The following is a 23,083-nucleotide window of genomic DNA, read 5'->3' as shown; positions in this document are numbered from 1 at the left end:
GTCCTACCTCTCACTCTTTTTCTTGCGAGAAAACGTTAGTTCTCGCAAGAAAAAGAGTGCTTCATAGTTATTACAAATAATTTATGAATACTTCAATTAGTCTGTAATTGATTGATTTAATCTTTGTACCCTGATGGCATACAGCTTTTATGAAAATATAAAAAAGGTTAATGTTTCACTTTTTCTAATTGTAAGATCACTCCAGGAATCCAAGTCATGAAATTTCATGCAGAAAAAAGTTTATTTAGGAGGTTTTCACTGCTGTTAAACTCAGAAACGGGTCATTTTTGACCCGAGGACAACAGGTGGGTTAAGAGTTACCAAACAAAACCAAAAAAAAAGTCATGTGCAGGGTTCACTTGCCCCCATGAATCACAGTCTTTAGCCCTTTTTTCATTTACATCATGGGCATGCAAATTCAAAAAGTGCTAAAGACTGCGATTCATGGGGACTGGACACCAGGCAAAGGGTTCACAGCTACTTAGAAAACTAAAGTTCTTCAAAATTGTATTATTCCAGATCTTTGCAAGACATTTTTGATATAGGCTATTATGTTCTCTGCAATATGGTAGTCCTTGAAAGTATCATATCTCATCTCATCTTAATTTGTGCTATGAAGGGAAATTAGCTTCATGCGCGACTTTGAACATGATAGGCCGACGAAGGAACTGCCCTAAATCCCCCCACTCCGCCCCCCACCCACATGTGCAGCGGTGCATCAGAGCATTAGTTTCACTCTCAAATGAGTGTGAAATTGACACCTGCTCTGCAAAAATGACTGCTGATATGAGAGTGCAGCTAAAACTTTGAGTCATCATGACATCATAGTTGTGTTTTTGAGGAAAGAAGTGTCCGTGATTTTGAAATAGTGACTGAGGAATTTTACCAAGTTCTCCAAAATGGTCATGTGATGTTTTGCAATGAAACCCTTCATTTTGAAAGTCACCATGAAATGTAAAATGACATTTTCACCGTGTTAGCTAATTCTCCATATCATAAAATACACCTATTTGACAATAAATGCCAAAGGAATAAAAAAACTTTTATTTTCTTATATTTTCTTAAATCAAAATCTCATTACTTTTACTTCTTGGACTTTTACGCCTTCTTTTTAATGATAAGTAACCATTAAAAACAATAAGTAAAAGTGGTGTAGGTGAACATAGAAATTCCAACCAATAACACCATCACAGATTTTTTAACAATTCCCATCCAGTCATTTCCAAGTGACGGGAGTAACAACATAGTATGGCGGTCCATTTTTGGGTGTTCACTCCCAAAACAACTTTTTCTCTTTCCCAAGACATCATGGTCGCGTCCCGGTGGATGGAATTTATTCATTTTGAAGATTCTGGAATTTGTGACAGCTCAAGATTACGCACAAACACATTTTTGACCTTTTGCACACTTCTGAACAGCCCCTGCCCACGTTATGTTCTGCCCCAACTCTCTGTTTCAACCAGAAATATGTGGAATTACGGAGGCAAGACACTGATGATGAAGTTTCCTTGTGATTCAGTTGCAGTTTATTTAATGACCGATTTTACACAGCAAAGAACACACATTTCAAAAGGTTATATCACACATAAAATAAGACATGAAATCGAAACTAAAACATTCATACTGTCAGTGACTGTCGACCACCGGATATACATATCTAACATTCCACTAATATAAGAAAATAAACAAGATGATAAATAGATGCATGTCAGTCACCATCAGCTCCGTAATTTATTTGCACAGTATGAAAATAAATAAAAAATGTGCCAGGCTACTTGTAGTATCATAAGCCACAATACCAAATAATACCAAACTGACTGTGAGAAAAGACTAAAGTTTCATGGTATGGTTTTGGTACTGTGATATAGAACATCTTTGATCAACACCACATATATGTTAGTCCTCATATTACACACAGTGTAATTGGGAATTTCTTTGTATAAAACCTGAGAGACTGATACATGAACATATTTCATCAGAGGGGTCAGAGGTCAGAGGTCAGGGGCAGCCAGGAGCAGGTAGGAGTTTCTTGCTCATGAACTCTTCAGCAGGATGGACAGACTGACTGTTGTGGGGATCGAACCCGTGTCATTCTGGTTACAGATTGGCCGCCCTGCCTCCATACACCCATACATAAGCCAAAATCCATTAACTTTAAAATAAATAATTTCAAATAAATAAATTGTCACTCAACATTATCTGCACTTGTAAGTCTTATGAAAACAAACACAAATGCCTCTAGAGCTGCAGCTTGAAAGTTATAAAGGTCAGTGGTTTAAAATGAAAAATATGCAAAGATAATATAAAAATAGATAAACTTTACACCAGGGGCATGTTCAATCTGAAAACGGTGTGCACCGTTTTGCTACGGTTTCCGGGTTGAACGTCATGTTTCCTCGAAGCGGTGTGAAACGGTTTGCAACGGGCTTTGAGGTACTCTCTCGTTTGGTGGGTGTGTCAGAGGAGTTACCCAATCAGCAGCGACGTGTATATAAACCCCGCCGCATTAAAAAGGCAGTGCGCACAGACATATTTGACATATAAGACATGTTTGTATCTTTTGCTATTGTATGTACCATTGCGGAGTGACACTTTCATAAACTTTTCTACTCCACTCTAAATATATAATGGTAAATATTACAATATCATATCACAACAACAGTGATCAGCAGTAATGACAGGTCTAATACTCCTAATAAAATAATTAGCTCATATAGATTGTAACCCAGTCTCGAAGGTAAGAAGTGGATTATCCTTCACCTGAAATGTTTGCCTTGTCATCCTGAAATGCAAATGAGGCAAATGTTGTATCGCTATAATTAGGAAGCACAGTTTCCACAAACCCATTCACTCCACTGGGATGTTCTCTGCTATTCTGGACGGCAAGGGCAGAGACTGTAACATTGAGCGTATTTTGTAGTATTAAACACATATTTAAACCGATTTCATCAGGCTCCGAAAATTCTTCGAAAAGAACGCAAAGAACGGCCTTCTCAGCTGCCATAGTTGCAACGCTTGCATAACACAACAGGGTGTTCAATGCACCGCTGTTTCCGTTTAAATAAACGTTTTGCTACGTTTTGTCGGGGCTGAACACAGGGCAGGCCATTCATCACTGGCAACAGTGTGCTAACACTGGTAGACATTGTCTGTACATCTTTCTAACCCAAAATACTTTTAATGGAGAAAAGAGAAAAACATTTTTTTTTCCTTTTTTTCTTAAAATGTAAAAGATATCAACAAAAATATACAAAAATATTATTAAAAACATATTTTTTTAAAAATTGATTTTTTTTATCTATATATATTTTTTTACACTGCATTTTATCATTGTGCTTTTGTCACCTCACTTCTATATTTTCTCACTGTACAAATGAACAATGCAAGTAAATAATAAATATTGATTGAAAACATTTCCTCCTTGAATCCACTTAATGTTCAACTCTTGAGTGAAAGTTTTGAGTGAATGTCCATATGATGCTATCCAAACTTTTCACGTCCAAAGTCACCAGAACCAGAAAGTCAAGTCAAGTCTCAAGTCTTCTCTTCATGCATCACGTCTCAAGAAATTAAAATTGTGACTTGAGTCTGACTCGAGTCCAAGTCATGTGACTCGAGTCCCCACCTCTGCTCGCCAACCATCTCCTTATTGTCATTTCAGTGTGTGCACCGCCTCGTTCCTCCACTACCCGCTCTGGGGGGAGGGAGGAATTACATTATACTATTTTCGTGCATCACCTTTTGTCTTCCCTGACTGACCTCACTGTTCGACCCACTGATCAGATCATCAGCTGTGCGACTCTCTCGCTGGCATGTATCCATCACCAGAGGGCTCTATCGGCCCAGCAGAGGGCGTGAGAGGAATCCCCTCCAGTATGTGAGCTGGCAGCGGTCTGAGAGCTGAACTCATCCCTGGCCCACAGAAGTTCAAGGGCAGAGGGGTGAGTGAAGGCAGGAAGCAGCGGACCGCGCTGGAGGGAGGAGGAAACAGGAAGGCTTTGGGTGTGATTTCGGACGTGTCGTAGTCCTCCAGGCTCTCCTGACTGACCTGCTCCTCCCCCCCGCTGCCCGTGCCTGAATCTGGGCTCTGGAGCTCCGGCCGCTCGGCCCGGGGCTGCTCGACTCGCTCGTAGCCTGAGCAAACCGGAATGGACCCTTTGCTGAAAATGCCACCGAACAATTTGTGAAAATCTGCGTCTTTTCCCTTCTCTTCCTCCCTCTCCTCCTCCCTTCCTCCTTGCAGCCCCTCACCTTCACCACCGGTCATACTGATGCTATCCGCTTCCTCCAGGCTCTCCTGACTGACCTGCTCCTCTTCCCCGCTGCCCATGCCTGAATCTGGGCTCCGGAGCCCGCAGCGCTGGGCCTCGAGCTTCTCCACCCTCTCATGGTCTGGACATACCTGCATAGCCTCGCTACTCTCACTACTTTTGAACGATTGCAGAATCTCTGTGTCTCTCCCCTGCTCTTCCTCGCTGCCTTTCTCTCCGTTTGCCTCTTCCTTCTGGCCGGCAACGGGTCCGTAAGGTGAGTCAGCGGCGCATGGCTCCAAATTTCCCCCAGTGAGAGAGGAGAGAGGGCGAGGACACAGCTGGAAGTACCTGGGGTTGGAGTAACTGGAATTGGTCGACTGGCCGCTGTTGTCCCATATCCTGTCCAGTAGCAGTGCTGCGTCTGGCCTCCAGGGGGCGATGCCGTCCAAAGCGTTGGTGACCTCGACAGGGACGACGTCCACCGGCTTCAAGAAAGACTGGAGAGATTCGCTGGTAAATTGAGGTTTCAGCCAAGTCTGGAGGAGAGAGGGCCGAGGACGAAGAGGAGGGGTTGAGAAGGTGAAAAATAAAGAACAATATGGACCATAAGGTTGTAAATCTGTAACCTGCAAACGTCTGTAAATCTGTGACATAGTCAACATATCGGGAATTCTTTCCAGCCAGTATAAGCTTTTATGGTATTTTTTATTTGTATCTTATTCTCTGCTGCTGCAATGACACAGTTTGCCCTTGTGGATAAATAAAGACCATATCTTATCTAAGTCACTTGACTGATGAGTTTTTCCATTTGAAAACATACATGGGCCAACACAACGTCTTGCTGTGTTGTGTCATATTGTGCTGTGCCTTATTTTGCTATGTGTTATGTTGTGTTATGTTTAATGTGATGTGTATTTTGTTCTAACGTTTTTGTTCTAATGGGTTTTTTTTACAGTATAACAAGCTGAAGGCCAATTTCCTCACTGCAACAATAGTCAGTGAAGCATATACAGTACTTGCTTTTAATTTCAAGAACACAAGGAAACTCAAGGAGGCTTTTCACAGAGAAAGATGAGTCTGCAGCAAACCCAATCCTTTCTCATCAAAATAAGTGACCAACATGGAGGAAAAAGAACATTTCTAAAGCTTACCTGGAAATCTGTGTCATGAAGGGAGGACTTTGCCGGGTCTGGCAGTGGAGGACCTCTGATCTTCTTTATCACGTAAACCCTGAGAGACAGAGAGAGACAATCTGAGAGCAAAGTTGACAGAAGGAATTGTATTACACTTGAACAAATAAGAGAGGCGGGGATGAGTAAAATTGAACACATTTTTGCATCGCAAGCGACACAAATATCTTGGAGAGCTGCTTATTGGTTGCGTCTCTTGGTAAATCTCTCCTCTGCTTACCAGGTGCTTTTCTTGGTCCTGAGGAACATGACAGCCAGGAACAAGACCAGCACTGCACCTAAGATGGTTCCCACCAGGGCATCCAACTCCAGGACATCAGGACCAGCTGACAACCACACAGGACAGAGCATGACACATTTGCCACAAGCGAAGCATATTTATTTCATTTTCAAGACCAAACTCGGGTTGTGTCTGATTGGTTTTAATGTCGTTATCTTGGCTCTCCCTCAATCTCCTGTTTCACGTTTAGATTTTGAGCATGTAGCTGACCGTCTTACCCAGATCTGGTTTATTTAATGCGCGATGAGTGTGCAGGTAAGGGGTTCAGCGTCTCTCTGGAACCATAGCCTATGTGTTGTGGGCATTAAAGCCATACTATAGGCACAGTTTTAATGTAAAATACACCCGTCTCATCAGGATAAATCACAAAGTGGGGCTGCAGAAGAGAAGAGCGTCCCATCCCCCATACCTGAGACGCTGTAAATTCGCCCTATTTGCCCACATTAAATTCTGGTGTCGGTCACTTCTCTCTGCCCACAGGAAGAGACGAATTAACACTTCAGAGTGAAATCCAATCTGTCTCCTAAAAACTGTCTCCATCTTTTTTTGCTCTTGTCTCTTCAGTTTCCTTTGGTGTAAAGCATCACAGACCAGATGGCAGAGCGTGCTAGGTGCAGTTTACTGGCATCACATTGCAGGATCTCTGGGTTTTTAACTGTGTGAAAGTTTTCATACAGTTGTCTCTTGCTGCCATTTGTAGCCACAAACATGTTAAGTTGCCTAGTGCAGCTTTAAGCTTACTGTAAGTGGTTACACCCAGTGTACGTGATAGGATCGTTTGAGTTCACAGCATAGGTGTCATTTACACTGGGGACGCTGGGGACATGTCCCCACCACTTTTTGAAATGGGCGATTTTGTCCCCATCACTTTTTAAAAGCATAATTTGTTACAAATGTTCTGAAAAATAGCTTGCACCATGAAATGTTACAACAAATGAGAACGCTTTGTGGAGGAGATTGACAGTGTGGTATTTGAGTTTAAGTGTGTAATGTATGAATTAATTGTGTAGAATTTTAAAAGAATGAATAAAACATCAAATCAGTGATTTGAGTTTGTTTTAAAATTAACATGGATAAATAAATAGAAATAATCTAATCCCTGCTCCAGTTTAATTCATGTTCTCACATATCGATATTTAAACCTTATGGTTAGAATGAGTCATGATTGGTTGAACTTGACTTATGAACTCTCTGTTTCTTAAAAAAAATGTTTGCAGCATCGAAACAAGGCAGTTTAACTTACCATCTAAAGATAAGGTTGATTTATTATCTTTAGCTAACGTTGTTAACGTTATTCCTTTAGTTGTTTATACCTTGTCATATTTTAGGGCAGTGATATTGGATATTGTTATCGCTGGGCTGACTGACATGCACTGGTGCTTTCTACAGTAGATGTGATGCATATGGATGACTGGACATGTGCGGTCGACGTTGTTGTGCGTTTTATGCTGAGTATTTTTGTATTGTGACTCGGTATAGGCTCTGCCCTTCTGATGCGCCGTTATGCAATTTTTTTTCTCACCGTAATTTTTTTCTGATACCGATCCCCCCATTGCATTTCCTAAAATCGCATATGTTTAAGACCGTTTAAAAAATGTTTTTTTTTTATCTGAGCCCTTATGTCCCCACCACTTTTCAACACAAAGTGACGCCCTTGTATCTGTTTGTTACTCCGTGTGTGTTCATCCACCATGAATACCTCACCAGCAAATCAAGACAGAGCCATGAAACAAACCCCAGAATGCTCAGCAGGACTGTGGGACAAAGTTTAACCCATGAACCTGACCTGGAAGTGAATGGCATTGGCCGGATGTTGCGTTCCTCTGACTGTATTTTAGAATCTACCTAGTTGGCCCTGTTCGCATTTGGCAATCTACAATATAAAATGTTCCGTTACCTGTCGGTGGTGGCTTAGTGGTCCCGATGAGCGATACCCATGATGCAGTGGGGCCCCAGTCACTCCAGGTTGATAGGAGACAATCATTGCTGACCCGGACTCGAGCCCGCACCTCGTACCTCTCCCCTTGTTCCAGCGAGTCTGGGTACAGCTCCATCTCACAGACCGAATGACAGTTTTTGATCCGGTCAGAGGCATCCTGGCCAGGGACGAAAAATAAAAAAATACGTGGACGTTTACACAGCTGATCTCTGTTTCTCTCTGTTCTGTCGCGTCTTTCCTTTCTGTCTGTTTTTGCCTCACAATCCCACCCAAACTCTCTCTCTAGTACTCTTTCCCTCACTCTCGCCGGCAAACGTCGTTACTGTTTTTTTTTGTTTCATACATAAACTCCACTGGAGCTGACAAAGGAAGAGACAAGCTTTTCTTACAACCACAAGTCAAGGATCTCCCATACAGATCATTTTAACTCTGTCTCACGTTCACTCACAAAATTCTGTCTTATTCTCTCTGACATTATCACTCAGACTCACAACTCTCACAACACACACACACACACACACACCTCCCATGACTGAGCCTCTTGTTTCCACTGGAGTTGGCAGCTGTACAGTGTCCGTTGCAATTTTGAATTCATGGGGACTATGGGGGGCCAGGAGACGGTGGTGAAGTTGACAGCTGGCTTTACAGGAGGATTCAGCTTTACTGAAATATCACACACACACAAACTTTTTTTTAAGTCTTTAAATATAGTTCACAGACTCGGCCTGAGATTAAGTAGTACAGAGTAATATGTAATATAATATGCACAGTAGGCTGTGTATGATCCATCGTACTCACTGTGGCACGATGGCTGGAAGCTGATGTTGAACAAGCTTTTCTTCAGAGGCTCACAGCTCACATTAATGGAATATACATCGTAGCTCTTAAAGACCTGAGAAAAATGTAAGTACAGATTGTGAGAAAATCGTTTGTAAAACACATATGAGACAACAATACAATTTTCCTCACAGTATGATGGCAGGCAAAAAGACCTAGCTTTGTGTGAGAAATAGACTTTATCTCAACTTTGAATTTTGAACTTTTTACTATTGTTTGTTGAGTTGTAAAGGTGGTGATCTATTCAACAGTTGCGCTCATTGTAAGATGTTTTGGATGAGAGTGCCAGCTAATTGCCTAAAATCTATATATATAATATGAGGATTTTCTTTCCCAAATGGGATATTCACGGTTTGAAAAACATCACACATACTCTTAAAAAATGGTTGATGGTTGAAACATTTTGTGTGACTGTGAAATACACAGTCACACAAAATTTTGTTTTTAATTTGAAACAAATGATGGTACTTTTTGAAGGATAGGTAACTGAAGTCCTTAGTTGACAAAATGTTAACACTTTTACAGACTGGATATTGAGATATTTAGAGAGGTTAAATGCTTGACATCCGGTGATGATTTTTTTCCAAATTTGAAACTGTTTTTTTTGTTTGTTTGTTTTTTCAGAAGGCAGGTTAATAGTAATAATAATGTTTGGTTACTGCTGAGTTTCGGGGTTAGACTCACATAGGTGAAACTGAAGACCAGAGAGCATTTCCTCAGCGCTGGTCTGGAGTCGTCGATGGGCTCCAGGTTACAGGAGGTGCGGCGATCTCTGAAACTATTGTAGAAAATCACTGTTCATTTCATATGCCACGCTGCACACAGAATGCCATGTGCACACAGAAAGATAAAGGTGCGAAGTGCAACCGAAAATGGTTCTTCGGAGTGATGCCATAGAAGAACCATTTCTGGTTCCAAAAACAACCTTTCAAGAACTTTTGGGATGGTGGGTGATGGCACAAATGTGGAAAATAACTCCTCCATAGTATACAAGGGCAGATAAACAAAAACACAATGCAGGTGTCTAAGCAAAGGAGTGCAGAAAGGTCTTTGTGGAACCAGAAACGGTTAATTACGGAGCCCGGGAGTGGCCATTGGGGGAGAGAAAAAAAGTTATGTTGAGTCCACGATTTTACAATTCGTTCCCTCGATTTCATTAAACTGTTTTAATTTAATTTTAAATTTTAGGAAAAAATGCAACTTAAAAGGTATTGCAGATAGGCCTAGTAAGGATTTGGTATGCTAATATCCATTGTCTGTTTACACTGAATAGACATATCCCCCAAATATTGCAACATATTTAGCCACTTAACCTTCAGGCCATGTAAACACAATCAGGTGGCTGCAACACACCCAGGACAGCGCCACATTTAAACATAATCACCAATATGTGCACTGCGCATGTATATCAGTATTTCGAGGGCACATTTTGGCAATTCGCGCGCACGTAAAGAGGAAATCAAGGGAGCGAATTGTAGCTTGTGTGCACGAAAAAAAGAAAACGAGAGCTCGAATTGCATATTACGGAGCCCCTCTGGGGTCACATGGTAGAAAAAAAAACTCGTAGTGTAAATCCGTGCAAACGGATTTGTAAACGGTTTACAAATCCGTTCGCACAGTTTAAAAGCTAAGTTATAAAAGCTGTGAAACTCCAAAAACACAAAGCTAAATCAATTTAACTAATTTCACTATTGTTAAATCTGCCATTAACTCTAGATAACATTGAACTTATTTGGTGGATGTGGTCACCGCGGTCCATGCAAGGCAGGTCCATTCGCTGAAGAACAGAAGAGTGCATGTAACCGCACAGTTTACAAATCCGTGATTGTGAATTGTGGATCGTGAATCCGAGGGCACGGTTTAGAAATCCGTGCGCACAGTTTACAAATCCATTCGCACGGATTTACACATCAAGGTTTTTTTTTCTACCATGTGACCCCAGAGAGGCTCCGTAGCATATCGTGCGCATGTTACAGTAAATCGAGGCCACGACATACATTAATTTTTCTCCCGATGGCCACTCCCGGGCTCCGTAGTTCTTCGATGGCATCACTCCAAAGAACCATTTTCGGCACCTTTATTTTTCTGCATGTATCTGCCTGTCTATCCGGTTTGGTTTTGTGCAGCGGCGGTCCTTACCTTGTTCCTCTCACCAATCTGGCGTAGAGAGTGCACACGGTGTCCGCACCCGTGTCGATGCGGTCCGACACGTATGTGCTGTTCCACACACATGTTATGGTTTTATTGTAGTCAGTGAAGCAGTTGAGACCTGCGGGAGGCAATGGAGATGAGTCTGTCACTTTATAGAGCTGCTGGAGCGTGTGACTGAATTGCAATTTTTTTTTGTTGTTGTTGTTGCTGTTCTCAGGTCTCTTGTGAAAAAAGATCTTGAGCTCAATGAGGCTGCTCGATTTAAAAAAAAAAAAAAAAAAAAAAAAAAAAAGAATTAAACAAATGAATGAATGAATGAATCGATCACTAACCATCAGGTGGGCGGCTGCAGCACTCCTGGTTTTGGCCGGTGCAAACTTGAAGCAGAACAGGAAGGAGGAACAGCAGACAGGTTTTCTTATCCGCCTCCATTTAGGAAGTCATGAAACCACGGTCTGGGGTGAAGATCTCAAACTGCAGGGATTGGCCGGAGATCGGGGGGGGTTTGGTGGAGAGTCGCTGCTGCTGCTGCTGGGTGTGGAGAGCTGTCACTGCTTTCTCCTTCTTCTCATCCTACACAGAAGAAGAGGTACAGCTGTTGACAAGTGGCAGAGATACAGTAAGGGGTGGAAATTTGCAGGGGGGGTTGTGGGGGGTTGTTTTCACGTTCGTGGTGTTTTTCAGTCCCAGTTATTTCTGCATCTGGTTGCATGTGCAGAAACGCAAATTGACACATATTCTACTTAACGCCACAGACACACACACACACACACACAGACATGCTACTTACCACACACACACACATACACACACACACACACACACACATACTGTATACAGCTCACCACAAACACATACATGCTAAGAAAAGGAAAATTTATCACACCCACAGCTGAGCTGAAAAGCAGAAACAGAAATTGTTTCTGATCCTTCAACAGTCTTTGTGTTCTAGTTCCACTTCCAGGGTTTGGACAACGCACCTGTTCCGTTGCCACGACGACAGTGAACGCAGACATATCACACATGACATGAAGTTTCATTGAAGCACATCAGATGTGATTAAAAAAAAAAAAAAAAAACACCCCATGTGATGATGCTTTGGTGTTTTTTGGCTTAAGAATTGAACAGGGATGCAGTGCCTTGCTCAACGACACTTCAGCACCGTCAGGCCTGCAGCTGGCCCTCTCCTCCGGGGTGTAAACCTTAAAACAAAATGTCTCAAGCATGAAAAATCAAGTCAGCACAGTGTCTTACCTGTTGATAAAGCTGCAGAGGATCTGCCTTCGAAGCGATTGTTTCATTCCACTCGCTCAGGCAGAGGCTGCTCTCTTTCTCATAGCCTGCGACAGATCGATTCGTCACCAACAGAAAAGAGAGAGGAGATAATGTTCATACTCTTTGAAGGTCACCGCTAAGAATATGAGTCACCAATCAACATTAAGTCTTTTATCTGGTGTAAGTCTGAATCCACCTCCCTCTTCCTCCCCGAAGGCTTAAAAGTGCGAAAACTGAGGTCATCTTTTCCTGTATGCTTATTTGTCTAAGTGTCAATGGACCTTGCTCAAGTATTTTACTACTACTTCTTACTAACTACATATTTTAATGTCAGTATATGTCATTTACCCAGTGTTTGCAATTTCAGAAGCTTTTAATTTACACTACTCAAAGGAAAAAAACCACATCATTGGTCTAATGCTGCTGGATACTGGATACACTCATATCTACTCACACATGTACATGAACTGACACACACACACACACACACGCTTCATATCTCAAAATCTGCGGTGTGTTTGTTCTCTTTTTTACTGCATGTGTGTCCTTTGCGACAGTTCTTTTTCGTTAAAAGTGCTTTAATAAAACTGACTTCTCTTGACTGGAGCAGGTGATCAGTGCTGCCTCTGCCTCTGAACCACATGGTGACATTTACTCTGTCAAAAACAGGATGAATTGTGTGTGTGTGCGTGTGTGTGTGTGTGTGTGTGTGTGCGTGTGCCTATGTGTGTGTGTTCCAAATAGGACTTGTGGTGTGTGGGTATTACAGCCCACTGAGAAACAGACTCCTAGAGTCCCGAATACAGAAATAAACTCTCACACCCATGCAGAATAATATAGACGATACTGTTCACAAGTGCAGTAACTGACATTTTTGTCACGATTGACATTCTGTTTGATAGGGCACCTCAAAAACCCCTTATTTGACTTTTTTTATTGCACAGCTCTGCTGAATGCTCAATTCTGATTGGCCAATGAACCGATGCTTCATTAACAGACTGTCTCACATCAGCTCATGTCACACTGCAGTCAAGAAGCCAATTCAATTTTGATTTAACTCGTCAACGTAATAACATTTCACGAAATGAGCAGTCTGTTTCAGATTGAGTCTGACACAAATTATGTGAAAGTACATTCCTCCAACACAAATTGGATTCTGCGACAATAACATGAATTGGCCCCGCTATTTTCAGCTTAAGTTTTGACTAACAGTTAAGTTTAGGCAACTAAAACAACTTTGGTTAAGGTTAGGAAAAAGCTTTGGTCATGGTTAAATAAGTTTCACTAAACGTATTAACCTAAAAATAAAAACTTGACTCACAGTAGAAAGCTGGGAATCGAACCCGGGTCATCGGCATGAAGGTAAATGCTGACGCCCATCCACCGCAGTGTTTCAGTGTCCCACTGCTTCCTGTTTACAGTCATACCTCCTTCCTAAGCCTTTCATGGTGGGAACACATCATTTTCTCACTTTGCGTGCATGGAGCACAGATTCTAAGATTTCATGCTTATTTCACGAAATTTCACGCGATCAGCCTGAACCAGACACACCTGCTGGCAAAAAGACGTGATTCTACTCCTTGGTTTTCTTTAAGTCGCTATTGTTACAGTTCTGCTACACTGTAGCCATGGATGCTAGCTACTGATGCTTCTATGGTTACAACAGGGCGCTAACAGGGCGCTAACAGGGCGCTGTACATACTTAACCTGTATTTATCACAGTTACATCACATCCCACTGAGCAAAAGACGTGATTTCAACGTCTTGTCTATGCTTTAGCTCTCATATAGCCCAGGATCATTACGGCTATGTATAGACCTATTTTAGACCAAGCAGTAAATACATTATTACAATGAATAATCTGTAAATACCAAAAATATGCACCAGAGAAGTCCTGTAGACTAGCCTACAAGATAATTATCTGAGCACAAGTAGTAATTTCAACATTGCGTCTATGCGTAGCTCTCATATAGTCCAGGATAATATTGTCGATGTATAGACACCTAATAAACTTTCACTTTTCAACCCCATTTAAACTTAATTTAGCCTAGACGGCTATGGCCATTTAGACGTGTTTTAAACGTCTAATCAACGTAAAATTGCTCAGTGGGATATATTGACACGTGGGACTACAGTACAACCTCAGTCCTCTACTGTTACCCACTGAACAACTCCACCAGTTGGGGTTAAAGTTAATTGTGCCTCTACTGTAATCTTTAGCCTATCGCTTCCATAATTTATCTTGTGTTTAAATCTTGACATTTTCATATACATAAATGTCCATTTTGCTACTTTAGCCGATTGATATAACACAATAGTGAATCAGCCTATATCAAGTTGATGAAAGCTTTTAAATTGTCTGTTCTAAACACCCGCTGTCTGGTAGCTCTTTCCTGGGGAAGATCCTCTGCCGCACAGGAGGTGATGTATTTTTACGTTTCCAGCTGCAGCAACAGAGGTTTGTTTGAAATAACTAGAAGAAGAACTCGGGACTTATGAGCATGCGATCGCCACTATGACTGAACAGACAAAGATTATCTGTTCATATCACCGGAGGGGATGGGGGAAAGCGAATGAGAAATGCTCCTCCTTCCCTCAACACCCTCCGTCACTGGGCCCTTGAGCAAGGCACCGAACCCACAACTGCTCCAACGGCTCCAAGGGGCCGACAGCTGAAGACTGTGGTTTTACTGGGAAGCTCCTGTGTGTGAATGCGTGGAACTGTACCAATGTGAAGCAGGGTGTTTCTGGAAATGTGTACTCAGTCAACTTTCCTTGAATAGATAAGATAAAGGACATGAAAACATTACTAGAAGAGAACCAACAAAGTTTGTGTTAGATTTCGGTGACACTTCATGATTTGAAGGAGATGGTGTAAGTTACTTGATTACTTGATCCATTACGCAATCTTTTCAACTTGACTGAAACAGACAAATTATGTTGGACTCTACATGGCAAAAAAAAAAAAAAAAAAATCATCTCAACATTCAATCTTTAGTCTTATTATTCACTGCAGTGTTACTCTTAAATCTATCAGGCAATATCTTCTAATAAGGCAGATCCCTCCACTTGTTTCAAGATAATGTCACTTTCATTAAAATGTCTTAAAATAAGTGAAGCTACATGGGAATCGAGTCAAATGATCTCTCCCCTTTGGCAGATTTTTAATTTGCTATAAGAATAATAAGATATCAAGACTGAATGCGATATTAAAAAACTGTCAAAGTGAGCCTTTTTTGCAGTGCACACGCAATATATTTAATTTTTTTTTTCTTTTTCCATTTCCGTTAACAGGGGAAGTAACAGGTTACCGCTGTTTCTCCGGTCACCTGTTTTGACATGGTTTAATAAAGGTCAGGGTGTTTTTTTCTCAGAAACTGAATGTTCCATCTTTCTGACAGGTGCACTTCCTGCTAAAGGCACTTTCTGTTCTTAATGCAGTGTGACAGATATGATTCAGAAGACCATCTCAATATAATCTCTGCATCATTTTAACCGTGTTAAGTGATGCAAAAGTCATTGAGTTCCTTCCAAAAACATGATTTATGCGTTATAGATCATAGATTTATGCAGTAATTTGACCAGTTACAGTACATGAGGTGTAATTCGGTTGATGCTATCACCAGCAGCATGACCGGTACCATACTCATCCCATAACTCATTCTTTGCAACCTTTGGATGTTTGAGAAAAAAAAAAAAAATCCAACTTCTCACTTGTGCTTCTGTGTGACTGTAAACAAAAGGATCAGAAAGGGGAAGTTGGATAGACCCTCTGAAAATACAGGCTACCTTTTTTTTTTAAAGGAACCGGTTGGTGCGGCTCACCGGCATCATTGGCCCTGCTCATTGGTCACAGTGTGATTACTACATTCAGATTCTATGGTAGATGTTGCCTAAGGGACAAAGGTTTTTGGTAAGACTTTGGTAAGATGTTGATACTTGACTATCAGGGAACAAAAAGTAGATACAAATATTTGCTGCATCTCCACAGACCATGCAACTCTAACCCTGACCCCGTTTCTAACCCTAAACACAACCCCACCTGACCCCATTTCTAACAGCAACCCAAAGATGAACCCTAACCCAGACACTCAATATCTCTCGACTTTCACACCATTATGAGTCTCAATTGAAACTCAGTAGACTTTTTGGTGACACATTACAGTCACTTGATGGGAAGTTGAGTATCAACACTGGACTATCCAAATATCCGGGGGTTTTCTTTAAAAATGGGAAGTAACACATAACATGCAGTGAGTTTATTTATTGAGTCTGATTCCAAACATTTAACTGCACTGTATCACAGCTGCTCCATTGCATGTGTTGTTTGAGTATGATCTGAAGAGAAACAGATCACATGTAATGAGATCACACTAATCTGATTTAAAAATTTAACTGTAATCTATTACAACAGCCTGACTGTTCCTTGGTACGGGCTGTCTAAGGCAGCCCACACATGATGGGTTATATGTAATGGGGTTACAGTAATCACATTACAAAACATGTAAACCCAATGGATTGCACTTACTGTGAAAATAGAGCGATCAGATTCAAGATAAGTGAGTATTTTGAAGTTTGAATCAGGTAAGGCAAAGGAAATCTTGAAATAATTGTTATTGGCTAGTTGACTGTCAATGGGATTAATAACAGTAGGGGATGATTATAATAATAGTTGTAACATATAGAAGCACAGCAAGGCTTAGCTGATGGACACTGTGATGTACGGTCGGTTTGACTACTGTTGACAAAATGTACTTATTGTAAGTCGCTTTGGACAAAAGTGCTAAATGACATAATGTAAATGTAATGTACGTTGGAATAAATTGTTTAAATGTACATTCTGTGGATTTTGGAGACAAACGAATCCAAAACTATCCAACAGCATTCAGATTTAAGCTACAGAGTAATCCACTGAATTATTTTACTGATTAGACCTGATCTGTAATGGATAACACTGATAACACTGATGCTACACTGCCTCCTGTCAGCTGCTGCACAGTCTGAGGCTTCCACCAACATTTTCTCTCCCCCAGCTCAGGACCTCTGGCCTGGAGCAGCAGGTGAACAGCGTGGGAGGTGAGGCACTCGGGTCAGGTCGGCAGACCAGACCACATGGTGACATCAGCAGGGTCACACCTGACGAAGGCGAAAGTCTCGCTGAGGAAGCAGCGCTTTGACCCAGATGAACGAATCCAACTGATCATGTGTGTTCTCGCTCTGTCTGTCTGTCTGCCTGCCTGTCTGTCTGCCTGTCTGTCTGCCTGTCTGTCTGCCTCTGTCTATTTCTGTTTGTCATTCTGTCTGTTTATCCCTGTCAACACAATGAGCTTTTATCTCTGTCGCTCTGTCTGTTGCTTTCTCTTCTTTAAATTATTTTTAAGAAGTTTGACATTTGGAGTTTCCCTCCTCCAAATGTGAAATGAAACAGCTGACAGTAGTGTCTCTCTTTCCTTTCTCTCTCTCTCAGCACACACACACATGCGCGTGCGCACACACACACACACACACACACACGTACACGCGCACACACACACACAACACACATATATGCAGCCACGCAAAACCACATCCTTTCCCCCTCTTCCCCGAACACTACTGTTGTTTCCAATAAGAAACAAACCACACTAACTATAATCCAGCAAGCCCACACTTCCTCTCATGCACTTAAACACACACACATACGCACCCACACACACACACACACACACACAGTCAAACACACGCACATGAACACACAGAGAAAAGATCAAACAGAACAAATGCGGAAGAACGGTATCCGTGTGTGTGTGTGTGTGTGTGTGTTTGTGTGTGTGTAGAGGAGAGTGAGGGTTAGGGGCCTGTCTTGGTGACACTGCAGAGATCAAACAAATTGGTAACTAACTTTTTCTTAAAGCTGCACTATGTCATTTTGCATGTTGGCAGCCACAAATGGAAGCGAGGGGTAACTGTGGTCCTATGCGGAGAAAATTTTCCACCGGTAACTATACCTGAAATGAAAGTGATAATAATCATTTGGGCAAATTCAGTGAATCTACAGTGTCTGGATTCAGGGGGGGAGGGACGCTCTTCTCTGTAGCAGTCCCACTTTGTGATTCAGACTAATGAGTCAGGTGTGTTTTCACATCAAAATCTTGCCTTGTGCAGCTTTAAGTATATTTTTCTCAATGTATACTGAACAAAAATATGAACGCAAGACTTTTTCTATGCACACAAAAGGCTTATTTCTCTCAAATTTTGTTCACAAATTTGTTTAAATCCGTGTTAGTGAGCACTTCTCCTTTGCCAAGATAATCCATCCACCTGACAGGTGTGGCATATCAAGATGCTGATTAAACAGCATGATTATTGCACAGGTGTGCCTTGGGCTGGTCACAATAAAAGGCCACTCTAAAATGTTTCATCACACAACACAATGCCACAGATGTCGCAAGTTTTGAGGGAGCGTGCAATTGGCATGCTGACTGCAGGAATGTCCACCAGAGCTCATGTTGCAGCATGATAATGCACGGCCCCATGTTGCAAGGATCTGTACACAATTCCTGGAAGCTGAAAACATCCCAGTTCTTGCATGACCTGCATACTCACCAGACATGTCACCCATTGAGCATGTTTGGGATGCTCTGGATCGGCGTGTGCGACAGCGTGTTCCACTTCCTGCCGATATCCAGCAACTTCACACAGCCATTGAAGAGGAGTGGACCAACACTCCACAGGCCACAATCAACAACCTGATCAACTGTATGCGAAGGAGATGTGTCGCACTGCATGAGGCAAATGGTGGTCACACCAGATACTGACTGGTTTTCAAAAAATGCATATCTGTAGCCCTAGTCATGTGAGATCCATAGTTCAGTGACTAATAAATGTCTTTTTTCAAGATAAAACTGCACATTTTAGAGTGGCCCTTTATTGTGACAAGCCCAAGGCACACCTGTGCAATAATCATGCTGTTTAATCAGCATCTTGATATGCCACACCTGTCAGGTGGATGGATTATCTTGGCAAAGGAGAAGTGCTCACTAACACGGATTTAAAAAAAATTGTGAACAAAATTTGAGAGAAATAAGCCTTTTGTGTGCATAGAAAAAGTCTTAGATCTTTTATTTCAACTCATGAAAAATGGGAGCAAAACCAAAAGTGTTGCGTTTATATTTTTGTTCAGTATACTTTGGGAAAAACATTGATTCCAGTTTACCCAGGGTTATAAAGACAGTTGACTGAAAATAGGAATCACTGAAATGATAGGAATTAAACTCCTGACCTCTTGATAGCCATGGGACAACTTCTACCAGAATCCATTAGCTAAAACTCAACTGCTGTGTTTGTCTGGGAAATCAGCCATGTAGTGTAACTGCAGGGCATTTGAATATCAGCTTATCCTATGTTACTTCATTTCACTCTCCACTCCATAGAGTCTTTTCTGTACTTTAACACACAGAGGAAATCTGAGAGGGACACAGCACAGGAGACTCTGGTCAGAGGCTAACAGGGAAACATGTCCAGAAGACGGTTTTTTTTCATCCACTACAACGCAACACTATACTTCTCTAGCCTTTCCAAAGGCATTGTCATGATATGTCACATCTGAAAACCTATTAAACCACTGAACCAAGCAATCTAATCAGCAAAAGATGTGATCCAACTGTGCTGCTAATTCCCATGAGGCACAACTGCTTACTCTGCCAACTCTTGTGGTTATCAGGAAACGAATTGATGACCTTTCTTGTTTTTCTTCTGTTTTTTTTTTTTTGTTTAGTTTAGTTTTTTCACATGCATGCACGCTACTTTGGACAGTTCAGACAGAATACATAACCTGGTAACTGTTATATGCAACGTGAATCACGAGACTGTAGGAGACAAGTTCTATCAGTGTTGTTACAATTCCTACTGGTCACCAATAGAGGGTCATTTTTGAAGTAGTACTCTAGAAGAAGAAGAAGAAGAAGAAGAAGAAGAAGAAGAAGAAGAAGGAGAAGAAAAAGTAGAAGAAGAAGAAGAAGAAAGACCACATTACTGCATGTAAATGTACCTGCCATTAAACTGATTCCAATTCTGATTGCCTCTCCTACTAATTCAATAGCTGAAGCCCTGAGATCTGAGAGCATATGGGTAGGTGTGAGCAAGATGGAGGCAATATCAACTGTCATAAACCTCTCTCTCTCTCTCTCTGACTCTCTCTCTTTTCCTCCCACCCACGCTGTTTTTCTCTCTCCCTTTCCCTCTCTTTCTCACTCCCTCTGTCTGTCTCACCTGCCCACACGCACATTATCTCTCACTTTCACACTCCCTCCCCTCTCTTCCTGTCTCTCTCTCTCTCTCTCTCTCTCTCTCTCTCTCTGATACATCTTCATACCCGTTTTTGTATGGATAGTTACAGAGTATAGACTGTCCTGATATATCCAAGATTATTATAAATCCCAGATACTTACTTTCGTACAGATACCATGTGAGGGATTTCATGCCAAAACACTTTTCATGAGTCAATATTTAAAAAAAAACCCTGATGATTCTATCCTCAAAAAAAAAGAAGCTTATTTCTGAAGTTCTTCAAATGACTCATAACTTTAGTGGGAAACCATGATGTGTGAACTTTTATGTCAGCAATCATTTTGTAAGAGTAGTAGTCATCAGTTAAAAACGTTGATATCTCATTTTGGAATGTCTAAAAGTTACCTCATGCACTGAGTCACAAACTGTAAAATGTCTGTGTAAGGATGTGTCCATTATTTATACATCGTATATCTTTTGCAGTGTCAGGCATAGTGATGTGGTGCAAGACAATGCTATATTTCCATTTTGGAAATAAAAAAAAAAATCTTTATCTAAGTTCATCGTTCATTCATCATTCAACATCTCTAACGTATGGAGGATCCAGGGAGTGAAAGTGTTAGCATTTCTCCAAACCTGGGACTTCTGTTACCTCTCCGTTAAAAACGACCAGAATTTATTTTCATTTCGCGCTGTCAGTCATTTTTGTAACAGTAGGTGTCGCTTTTCTTCAAATGGTGCAGCCTGAACATCTTATTTTGGAACTACACTCTTCAAATACGATTAACGATTAACATCACCCCGCTGTTTCATTTCACTGTCATTATTGTCATCGTCATCTCACACACACACACACACACACACATTTGTATTACTCTCCTTGTTAGGACTTTAATTGACTTCATTCCCTGACACCTAATCCTTACCTCAACCTAAGCTTAAGCTCAAACACAAGTCCTATTCCTAAACAAACTCCCTTGAAGAAGTGAGAACCAGCAAAATGTCCTCACTTTGGAACATTTTCCTCACATCTCTATCCATGAGGACACACACACACACACCCACACACACACACACATACACACACACACACACATTTGTATTACTCTCCTTGTTAAGACTTTCATTGACTTCATTCCCTGACACCTAACTCTTGCCTTACCCTTACCTTAAGATCAAACACAAGTCCTATTCCTAAACAAACTCCCTTGAAGAAGTGAGAACCAGCAAAATGTCCTCACTTTGGAACATTTTCCTCACATCTCTATCCATGTGAGGACATTTGGTCCTCATAACATCACACACACACACACACACGCACGCACACACACACACACAAAAACAGGCTCTGATTAAACATCTTAAAATCCTTAAAGCACTTTATGACAGACTTGTTCTATTAAAAGCGCTTTATGAGTAAATTTGACTTGACTTCATCATCATCATCATTGCTACTGTAGCATCTTTTGGCAGACCCATATCTGAGTCTTTGAGATCACAAAAACCTGTTGATTCATAGTGAACCTACCTATCCAGTGTCGTTCTGCGAAGTTTCTTATCGCGCTCACAGCCAAGATGATCGATAAGTCCTTCCCATGCCTGTTCAGAAATGTAATGAGGACACATTTCCCTTCCAGAACTCGACACTCTTGTCTCGGTCGTATCTCACAGGAAGTAGGAAGTGGAAAGGTTTCTGACTATAAGTGTGGTTGTTAGTGCGGTTTTCACTGACGGTAGTAGTTTTTACGTGAATGCTACCTAGGTTTCAGCTGCCCAAGAAGAAGTGTGAAACAACACAGGCGGTGGTTCCCCTTCAGGCTTTCTGGCAGCTTTTCTCTTTCCGTTCCCCTTTTCATGCGTGTTACTTTTCAACACAAGATAAGTTATAATAACGACACATGTTGTGTTACAATGTATTGTCATTAACATGTGTTGTGTTGAAAAGTAAGACAACTGTGTGTAGTGTTAAAAATGACACATCCTTTCTAAGAGTATTAGCATTTGTTGGGCTGAGGAGTAACACACACGAACGAGCGTGAGAACAAATGAAGGAATAAGAAGTCCCATATTGTTCAGTTTTCATTTTTTCCTTTTCAAATATACTATGGCTCAGGATCAGAATAAAGTTAACTGTAATCAATTGTAATCACATTTTCAAATAAATGTAGTTTAGTTAAAAGGCTATTGATTGAATGAATTTGAAGACTTAAGTCCTCTCTGGCAGAACAGTCAGTCAGTTCAAATGCTGTAAACTGGTCTGATTGGAAGGATTTTAAATTAAATTAAATAAATTAAAATTAAAGGGCTGTAGTCGAGACCGCCTTGGTCGAGTCCAAGTCCAGATCGAGTCATTGGTGAATCGAGTCCGATTCAAGACCAAGGGGTCGAGACCAAGACCGGGGGGGGGGGGTCGAGACCGAGTCGAGACCAAGACCGCAAAACTACGAGTCCAATTCAAGACCAATACCATAGCAATGTGTTATCAAAGGCTACCATTGTATTTATTGACTAAAATAGCATATTTTTGTTTATTGCCTAACATAGAAGGGAGATTTCTAAAGACATTTCAACAAAATTAGCATGTTTTGTAGGCAGCTTGTTTATGCTCATAACATACAGTAGTTGCACCTTTACTTAACTAGAAGTGGATTTCACAAAGGAAAAGAGACATAGAAAGACAGAGCGAGAGCAGGAGTAATGTTACATATGGACATGGTGAGTTTTTTGTTTTTTTCTTAATCAAAACAAAGTCATTGGTTGGGTAGTTGGCATATCACCAATCAGCAGTCACTAAATCTTTCGGTGGGCGCATAACTTTATCAACTGTGAAAATTGTATCATTCGCTGCTGGTCATTTTCTTAGAAGAGATCATAATTATAAAAACAATAA

At 41.2% G+C, this 23,083-nt stretch overlaps 1 protein-coding gene across 2 annotated transcripts; it reads right to left on the bottom strand.

The window, feature by feature from the left end:
• Positions 1 to 1,498: 1,498 nt before the first annotated feature.
• Positions 1,499 to 21,793, bottom strand: LOC139642910 (uncharacterized). 2 transcript variants are annotated; one of them, XM_071517963.1, is made up of 11 exons: positions 21,722 to 21,793; positions 11,905 to 11,990; positions 10,983 to 11,223; positions 10,639 to 10,768; positions 9,184 to 9,277; positions 8,461 to 8,554; positions 8,186 to 8,325; positions 7,621 to 7,819; positions 5,664 to 5,769; positions 5,405 to 5,483; positions 1,499 to 4,789 (listed from the first exon to the last, which is right to left on the bottom strand). In XM_071517963.1, the coding sequence occupies exons 3-11, from the start codon at positions 11,080 to 11,082 to the stop codon at positions 3,788 to 3,790; spliced, it is 1,944 nt and encodes a 647-aa protein (XP_071374064.1). In that variant the 5' UTR covers positions 11,083 to 11,223; positions 11,905 to 11,990; positions 21,722 to 21,793; the 3' UTR covers positions 1,499 to 3,787. The 2 variants fall into 2 exon arrangements, with proteins under 2 accessions (XP_071374064.1, XP_071374065.1); XM_071517964.1 differs by lacking the exons at positions 9,184 to 9,277; positions 11,905 to 11,990; positions 21,722 to 21,793 and having other exon boundaries at positions 10,983 to 11,118.
• Between the last annotated feature and the right edge of the window lie 1,290 nt (positions 21,794 to 23,083).

The sequence above is a fragment of the Centroberyx affinis genome, unplaced genomic scaffold (genome assembly GCF_046629955.1).
Source record: "Centroberyx affinis isolate AG114_WGS23_722 - 3 ecotype Tasmania unplaced genomic scaffold, CSIRO-AGI_Caff_v1 ptg000545l_1, whole genome shotgun sequence".
NCBI lineage: Eukaryota > Metazoa > Chordata > Actinopteri > Beryciformes > Berycidae > Centroberyx > Centroberyx affinis.
This window is presented reverse-complemented; position numbering and strand designations above follow the sequence as displayed.

Excerpts from the sequence above, each read along its gene's own strand:
- LOC139642910 (XM_071517963.1), bottom strand. The coding sequence starts at position 11,082 with ATGGAGGCGGATAAGAAAACCTGTCTGCTGTTCCTCCTTCCTGTTCTG. Across the intron at positions 8,555-9,183 it reads TGGTCTTCAGTTTCACCTAT|GTCTTTAAGAGCTACGATGT; the intron begins GTGAGTCTAACC and ends CATTTTTCTCAG. Across the intron at positions 8,326-8,460 it reads CTTCCAGCCATCGTGCCACA|TAAAGCTGAATCCTCCTGTA; the intron begins GTGAGTACGATG and ends GTGATATTTCAG.